General features: G+C 30.0%; 1 protein-coding gene across 1 annotated transcript; it reads left to right on the top strand.

Annotated features, from left to right (window-relative positions):
* The first annotated feature begins 248 nt into the window (after positions 1-248).
* LOC111510738 (ras-related protein Rac1) lies at positions 249-9,259 on the top strand. The gene is made up of 4 exons (XM_023166677.2): positions 249-574; positions 4,284-4,536; positions 6,131-6,265; positions 7,289-9,259. Exons 1-4 carry the CDS (start codon positions 540-542, stop codon positions 7,442-7,444), a joined length of 579 nt encoding a protein of 192 aa, XP_023022445.1. The 5' UTR covers positions 249-539; the 3' UTR covers positions 7,445-9,259.
* The last annotated feature ends 259 nt before the right edge of the window (positions 9,260-9,518 follow it).

Raw genomic sequence — 9,518 nt, 5'->3', positions numbered from 1 at the left:
TCGGAAAATTTATAAGTACTTCAAAAATTCCACATGTGAATTAGCAATACTATTGAAATACTAATCATTATAGATGAGTTTTTTCAACAAAAATTCAGTTGGCTTTTATCTATATGATTTCTATATTTTTTGTTGCAGTGAGTAAAAATTTTCCATATTGGCACAGATCAGTAAAATATATTCCTCTGTGATCAATTGGAGTATTACCTGGCAACACTGACCATCATGTTTAGACTTTTCACTATCAGTTCATGTCAAGTCAAAGTCAAATTGCCAACAGTTTATTGTCATTCCTGGTTTAACTTTTACGTGTGGTCGAGGTTGGCTGATTGATACATTAGCTAATAAAATATACATTGCCTAAAATATTTTCTGGAAAGTGGTTGATGAGCGTGATGCCCGGAAAGTGTTTTGGATGAAATTAAACAATTTCAGTGATTTGGTGAATAAGTGGCCTTGCGTTTGACACATACACACACCCAATCCGAGTAGTTTAATTAATTTATTGGTGACTGATACAATCCTTATCAAAATAAGATATGCAAGCTATCAAGTGTGTGGTGGTAGGTGACGGGTACGTATTCTCAACATTCGTTTTCTCTAAATCATGGCATGAAGTTCCCACTGCCATTTGTTTCTGATTATAAAAAGCACTGAACGCCTACGTTGTCTGATAAATGCAATAAATGCATGAGCGTGACAAGGACAAAGGGCAGGAAGTATTTCTGAGATGCGTTTTTACAACTTGTAGCTCAAAGATTCTTCTTATTGTCATACTTCATAATATAGTTATTGAACAATTTTTAACTGAACTTATCATTTTTATCTTCCAGTCAGAACAATCTTCAACTATCTATTTTTCTGAATAGCTTAGTTGAATGAATTATGAATTGTTTCAACTGAAAGGTATGCAGGATTGTTTCAAATACTATTTAATCATTCAAAAATGATCCATCAAAATTATTTAAGACATACTTAGAAAGAAAAATACAAAATTGTTTTTTGTTATTGCAAATGTCTAAAAATCATTTTGGATGTAATTCATCTGAATTGTTCATTAAAGAAGAATTATCTTCAATCTTGTCCAATATTATTGTCCTATAAAAGTGAAGAATATGGTTTCACTTTTGGAAAATACTGACTCCTACAAAATGGTAGGAACAAGAAAATGTGAAAAATCTTAATAGTGCACCCAATAGATCTTCTCCACTCAGCTGAATACAATCAAGGAATATTTGAAAAATAAAACTTCTTATTCTGCCTGTGCATGAGTTTTCATTCTATATGTAAAATATTTTATCTCAGGTTGAGTGGAAGAGCGCTGCTTCTCAACTCCTGTTGAGAAAGCACGAACTCTGCCTTTTGTCAGAAATATATATATATATATATATATATATATATATATATATATATATATATACTTTTACTTTTCTTTCTCTGTATCATATGTATAGGTATCTATATGTATATGTTGTGATTTTCTGGCAATAAAATCGATTATTATTATTATTAGTATTTCAAATAGCAATTTTTCAGTAAAATCTGAGGAAACTGTTTCCATTTGCATCTTTATCAAAAATTATTTTATAGGTGACTTTCAAGTGGAACTAGTTCATTTTATTTATTCACTTCATGATTGATGAATCTGATGAAACAAAATTTGTGAAACCAGTAATTGCTTCTATTGATACCCTACAGTACTATCAAGATAATTGATACGGACATATCACTGCCAAAAAAAATCTCACAATAGAAAATCTTAATAAATTATCTCTGGTCTTGATGCCTGACTACACTTGCCTGGAAAGTAATAAAGCTGCTGCCTCCCTTGCAAGGGAAGGTGGAGGCTGACAGTTTTGAATATCATGTTATTTTGCTATATATTTGCAACAAATAAAACTACAAAACACTCAATTATCACAAATTTGAATCCAAGATGAAAAATGCACAGTGGACATTGTTAATATCAACATAATTGATTTCTTTTCTCACATCATAGGAAGTTCACTTCTAGAGTGATTGGTGGTTTTACTGCATTTTTTAAATTTTTTCTTAATCCACCCACTTTCAATGGTTTAGCTTGGATATTTAACTTCTATTGTCAAATTTTTGATACCTTGGTTTACATTGTAGCAAATTCTTCTATTTATTTGAATAAACAGCGGCTTGCTGATAATGTTTCTATTAGTTTATCCATTACGAACTAACAATATTAGTTGGGATTGAATGAAATGTTTTTGTCCTCACAATAGATACTGTCAAATTAGATAAATATTACCTTTTGGTGATATTTATTGATGAGTCAATAAATTTCTAATGAAAAAACATCCTCAGAAAAGCCAACAAATACTCTGGTCCATATTGAAAAACTACTGAGGGTGACCCAGATAATATAAAGATCTACTTTTAAATCTAATGGTGCTACTGAATCCTACTAATTTAAGAAAGAACACATTATTGAACATTTATTAAGAATATAATAGTAAAATCTTTAATAAATCAAAACTGTCTGTAACCTATACATGATAACATCACTGTACAAAGGATATTCAATTGACAAGTGTAATACACTAATACTGATATTGCTTAGTACCTTTTTTTATTTTAACTTGATTAAAATATTTTCTAAAGATCTGTCGTCACTCAAATAACCACATACATTCAATATTACTTTAAGTAATTTGAAATGTTTTACATTTGTTACAAAATAAAGGTGAATTATTACTGAAACTGAAAAAAAATTGGTGATTAAGTGAACCTCAAGAGTCTGATAATAAAAAATAATTATCAACACTTGAAATGCAAATACAAATGCTATTTTTAATGAAGTGGGAATAATTGAATGAAATTTCGGTATCCCATATAGTTATATTTGAATTCAGAATAAATGCAGTCTTTACTCTTTCCAGAGTAATGTTGAAGACACCATATAAGTAATCAGATACATAATCTCATACAGATAAAACCACTCATGTATAACTAATGAGTAGTCGTTCTCAGAAATATTTGTAATGTGTTTCGATTGTTTTTCTAATATGACTCTGTAGTACGTAATCTTCAACTTACAAAGCATATTTCGATGGTTTAATTATATATATACCTATATGAAGTATTAAATTTTGTGGAACCTTCAAAAAATTATGTAACAACATGTATCAGTTACATAAAGACCGTATCTTGATGCGCGTTTCACCAACATTGTTAACATAACTGGGAGATGACATCGATTCTGTTTTTTAATGAATACAAGCTTTGTCAGGGCTTTGTTACAGATATTATTTACATGTTTATAGATTCAGATTTTTATCAAACACAACAAATCGTAGGTGGTATTGTCAGTTTGTAGATTGTTACCGTTAATAAAATACTCACACTCAATGGGGTTATAATATTTAAAAAATCACATTACACTTTCCACTGCACTAATTGACATTAACATACAGAAGATAGTACTCTTGTACCTGGGAAATTATCTGAGCTCAAAGTAAATGCTTGCCAAAAACTTAAAATCATCCGGAAAGGGAGGTTCTTGAGTGTTGAAATACCTTGAGGGATACCTAAAGTTACCATATAATTATATTAGAAACAGTTTTTTATATCTATTTATCCTGTTCTATGTCACTTAAAGAACAAATAAATATTATTTTTGAATATATGCAGAAGTGAAAAATATCCAGAAGTAAGTTTTTTAAATGTGGATCATTTGAGTGTCTATGTCTCCGACAGTAGATTGGAGCACCAAGTTTTGACTTCATATTTCTGTTCATCGGATAAAAATGTATAAGTCTAATTAACCATTATTCAAAAACTAGGGCGAGTTCGGAAATCAAATATTTACCTTAACGTATATGAATTGAAATGAAATATACATGCTTATTTTGTATTGGTTCATGATGCACGCTTCAGCTGTGGGTATATCTAGTTTTGCATTGGAAGCTGCAGAGAGAGAGAAATCGATTTCTTATTCGGCGGTTGATACTTGGTTTTGCAACAGACCGTTGTTGGGATCCTCATTCATCTTTGAAAATCGTTTTTTATTTTCATTCCCATCTTTGCATTGAAAGTCATCACTATTTCATTTATTTCATCACTTTAAAATACTGATTGAAAATTGAAAAAGTTATTATTGCACTAATCATTAGATAATAATCTTTTTTGTTTATCAGTTCTCTGAACTGTGAATTAATACCATATTTTATAGAGGATTTTTCAAAGATATTTTGTAAATAATTATAATAGAGAAACAGACAATTTGATTAAATGGCATCTTCTTTCTTTTTCAGTGCTGTTGGTAAAACATGCCTGCTGATCAGTTACACAACAAATGCTTTCCCAGGCGAATATATTCCTACAGTTTTTGACAATTATTCAGCCAATGTAATGGTAGATGGTAAACCTATCAACTTGGGTCTCTGGGATACTGCAGGGCAGGAGGATTATGATAGGTTACGACCTCTCTCATATCCCCAAACAGATGTATTTCTCATTTGCTTTTCACTTGTCAATCCTGCTTCATTCGAGAATGTCAGGGCTAAGGTAAGTTTTTCATATACATAACTAAGGAACTAGTTATCTTTTGTTAATTTTCTTGAAATTTTTATTTCCTGATATGAGTCCGTTCTAAAAATTTTCGTTTTACAGATTATAGGTATTACATGATTTTTTACTTTCAATAATTTGATGATGATTTTTTCGTATTTATTAATTTTATTAAAAGATCTAATATCAAATATCTCAACCTTGAGATTAAACTCAAATTAGGTAAACAATTTAACATCTAATAACATTTACTAAATTTATCTGTAAACTATTTTCATGAAGATACAAGCAGAGTTCTCTTAAATATGAAATGAATAAAAATAATTTTTCCTCATAATGAATATATTTTTTGAAAAGAGAATGCCCAAATTTTTTCTACTGTACAGAAGTCAATAAGGCAATAATTTCTGGAATAAAACAATAATTCGAACAATTTTTACAAGAAAACTTGTTTGAACTCACATTTCATTTTCATCAGTTGATGATAATAGCTTTGTTTGAACTGAAACATTTGCTCTTTAATCAGAATGAAACTATGTGCAATATGTTATTTGTCAGTGTACCAAGCTTGACAGTTGTCAGCGGGGTAAGAAAGTTTGGCAACGTCGAAATTATTCTCGTCAAATGTCAAACGTCAATTTAATTGCATTTATATAGGCTGTCGAGTTTAATATCTTCCATTTTCATGGTCCACTGTTCCACTGTTTTCTCGTTGGGAGTTATGAGACAGCGTCTCTTTTATTATCGAAAAATATATTGATCATCACACATATTTTGTAACCTTTATTAGTCTATGGCATAATGAATAGTGTTATGGCGTTAATATTTTTGAAGAGTTATGGTAATTTTGGTGACTAAAAAAATGTAAGTACCCTAATTTGACACGTATTTTTCCTTGCTCATAAGAATTCTATAGTGTTTTTCAACTTTTGGAATTGTACATTTTCTGGAAATTTATATGGTCATTTCAACGATTTCATAAGTGAAAATATGTTTCATATGGATTTCATAGGTCCTAAGTTGAATCATATCTGTTTTAAACCTTTTTTACATATAGGTAAATGTTGTCACCAAATCGATTTTAGGTATTGAGCATGTGATATGCCAAGGGGCACTTCTATCTTGCAGTATGTCACATGTCTGCCTTTATCATTTTGTTCATGTTTGATTATGTGGAAACTCTGAAAAATGATGAAGCTAGTTTTCTCACAGGCTGGAAATATTAGGGGTGGAAGTAATTCTGGCTAAACTGTACTTTATGGGATACTCACGGATTTTCGCGATTTTTTCTGGATGATACTACATGATGGTAGTAATTCAGAACGCTTTTCATTTTTAGTCCTCGATGAATTTATGCTAATATAAATGCGAAAAAATTATTAGCCATATTTGGGAACTCGTTCATTGAAGAAAATTATGCAGGAAATGTTTTCCTTAAAGAAACCATGATGATATTATTTTATATTGTCTTCTTTTCCCGTCTGAGGAAAATTTCATGATTGACATAACATTACTGATGTATTCAAATGCCATTTTGTTACCTTTCTGGAGTTAAATTTGGATTCTTAACAAAACTTCAATTTTGTTTCAGTGGTATCCTGAAGTGAGACATCATTGCCCAAACACTCCCATCATATTGGTTGGTACAAAGTTAGATCTTCGCGATGACAGGACGACCATTGAAAAACTGAAAGACAAGAAACTCTCTCCAATAACATATCCACAGGTGAGTTTTTATTTATCCTGAGTTGGGTTGTTCAAAGAAGGCATCATCTTGCCATTATCTTTTGAATTCTTATGATTTTTTGTGTGTAAATTTTCAGAACAAAGTTTTTTGAATCTTCAATACTGAAATAGTTTGTCTTTCAGAAACTATTTCAGTATTGAAGATTTTTATTTTTTTTTGAGAGTCTGAAATCGTGGTGAATGCTGAGAAAATTTTTGAGTGCTTTCTTGAGCCGTAAAAGAACAAACTAAGGAATGCAACCAGAATGAAAATAAATACATGTGTATCTTCTTTTGGAAGATACACATGTTTGAAGTTTAACTTTTTTCCATTTGTGTACAACTTTTGAGTTGTACACAAATTTTAAACTATATATTCAAGTTATAAACTATAAAGCTCAGGAAAATTTTATCAAATAATTTTAAACGAGAAATTTGTAAATGGTTTGTTGAGTCTGTTGTAACACTGCCACCTATTCTAACAATCTTATTTATTGTACTAGTAATTTGTTAGATGTTTTATCATAATTTTTTGACTGTCCATAAATTGCAATTGCCTCTTGGAATCCAGAGTCTCTCATTCATGTAAAACATAACATGCTAAGGTCTACATTATACACCTATTTTATTCAGGTGTCCTCTAAATTTACAAAAAAGTATATTTTTAGGTTAGGAATTTGAGAAGAGGCAGTTTTCAACCTAACTTTTCTATCAAGAAATTCTAGTTAACCAGTAACTGAAGTTATTAACTCTGAATTCTCAAAAACTTGTATGGGTTTTAAAATTACACACGTTATGTTGATTTCATATAGAGGCTTTCCAATAAATATTACTTGAATTAGGAAAACAGTTTTTTTTTTTTAAAACGCCGTTAGCAGGTTATTTTTTTATATAAATTGATTGTGATGAGGTAGAGAGTGATTCATTTTAATACTTGGCTTTAATTCAAATCAAGCAAAGGCATAGATCTATTTCTTACTCTACTTGAAGGATAAACAACTCTTGAACTTGAAACTTTTTGCAGGGTTTGGCAATGGCTAAAGAAATTAGTGCAGTTAAATATTTGGAATGCTCTGCATTAACACAAAAAGGACTTAAAACTGTGTTTGATGAAGCTATTCGAGCCGTTCTTTGCCCAGTGATGCCAGCCAAAAAGAAACCACACTGCCGCATACTGTAATCTAGATCATATGCAAATAGTTGTTGGACTTCAATTTTGAACCAATTGTTTTTTTCTTTGAAGGATGGAAATTATGTTTGGTTTCTTTTTGTACTTACAGCTTTAATGAGAAATTGCAGTTGGTTTTAAATGGTTGTCATTGTAGATTTGTACAATTGAATTTGTTTGATCTTGGATAGAATTCTTTGATTCCAGACTCCAGTAGTACCTGAAACATTTTATTTCTTTATTTGACTAGTGGATTGTAGAATGTCTGTTCGATAGCAATGTATAAACGGTTTCATAAATTTAATTTTTTATGCATTCTGCTTTTAACACTGTCTGTTCGATAGCAATGTATAAACGGTTTCATAAATTTAATTTTTTATGCATTCTGCTTTTAACACTGTCAAAGGAATTACGAATACTTTCAATAACCTCCAGATATGAGTGTTCCGATAAGATAATAGGTGTATTTTTCACTGTGCTGTTATGCTTCAAGAAGCTTTTAAAAACTCTTGGTGTAGAAAAAATTGTTGTATACCCTTAAATTTGTACAGAATATGCATGAAATGAAATGTTCTAGATATTATTATAGTCTGCAATCATAACTACATATATTTTGCGTTATAAAATTCAAGATCTGAGAGGTTCCATTGGCATTTCTGCTCATGAGCACAAAATAACATTGGGAAAAATGTTCATAAATGTGATTTGTTTTTTCGAATAATTTTTGAATAAGTATAATGCAAATAGAGAGTTGTTTACATTATTTGTGCATTTATATACCTAAATGAGTAATGTTAGTGGATACCGACAATGGCAATATGAAACTTGTTACTTGCCAGGCCAATGTGTAGGATTTAAAATGTGTTCACTAAAAACAAGAGACTAGTGGCGTCATAAAATGTCACATGTGTCAACTATAGTCTGACTTCCTTTAATTTTTTTCATATTTTGTATATTGTTATGAATTTTATCTTTTATAAATAGGCCAATGAAGGTAAAAGGGTCCATCGTGCGACTCTTCAATAATGAGCGATTGTTAACCAGAGGTGAAAATGAATTGAAATAATTTTAAATTTTCTTATTGAGGATAACTTCACTGTTATTTATATTCACCAATGACCATAAAACGAATTCTTTATTCAGTCTTCAGTTGTTCAATTTCTGGCAGAAGTCTACCTAAATACTGAAATCTTAACTACTGATTTCGTAGCAGTCCTCTTCTATTTGCATATGTTCTATTCAAAAATAATTATTAATGATTGTTACTACTTCAATATATCTAAAAAATTATTTGTGATTTTTTTTATTGAATAGTTCACTTTCAGTGATCAGTTGACAGACTTTAAACTTTATAATAATCTCCATTCATTTTCTGTTAGAAAATGAGTCTTGAAATAATTTCTTATTTTATGTATGGTGTTTGTAGGGTTGAGAGCTGATATCCTTGACAAGGTGATGATAATATACTTTCATACAGTGTGTATATATAGCTGTTAATAATAGTTATGGACTAATCTTTTACAAACATTTTTTTGGGTATTGAAACGTTTGTATGGTTCAACTTGTTAATATTAATTTTCAGCAGTTCATTTTCTCTTTAGGAATTGAAAACTACTTATATATAATTTAGAATTTGTTATGTGAATACAGATTTTTTGGGCCTATATTTGATAGTTTATCGGTTGTCAGACTTTGAATTTGAAGATAGTACACATTAATTTTCTTCAGCATTGAAATTGATTAACATAACATAGAAGTATTTTTTTATACAATAGTGTGAAGTTAATGTTGGATCTAAATTGATATATTAAATAATATGTATTGAAATTTTATTGTTTATTTTACACTTTCTCCCAAGAAATTCTGTAGTTTAGCGCCTTTATTCAAACGATGAATACTGATGTTCCTCTGTGAGAGGTTTCTTTAGCAGTAATGTTATACTATAATTCCAAAATAGTAGGCACTAAATTCTCAGAAATGACTGAAGTTTTTGCCTTAATCTGTTGTTACGTTATCCGTAAAATTTTAGAAAACTCCCAAAAGGTAGGCAACCAGGAATACATTTCAATTATCTTTCATATCGCAT

Source organism: Leptinotarsa decemlineata, unplaced genomic scaffold (genome assembly GCF_025532065.1).
Source record: "Leptinotarsa decemlineata unplaced genomic scaffold, Ldec_3_MD MMD2_tig00026317_RagTag_RagTag, whole genome shotgun sequence".
In the NCBI taxonomy this organism is placed as follows: domain Eukaryota; kingdom Metazoa; phylum Arthropoda; class Insecta; order Coleoptera; family Chrysomelidae; genus Leptinotarsa; species Leptinotarsa decemlineata.
This window is presented reverse-complemented; position numbering and strand designations above follow the sequence as displayed.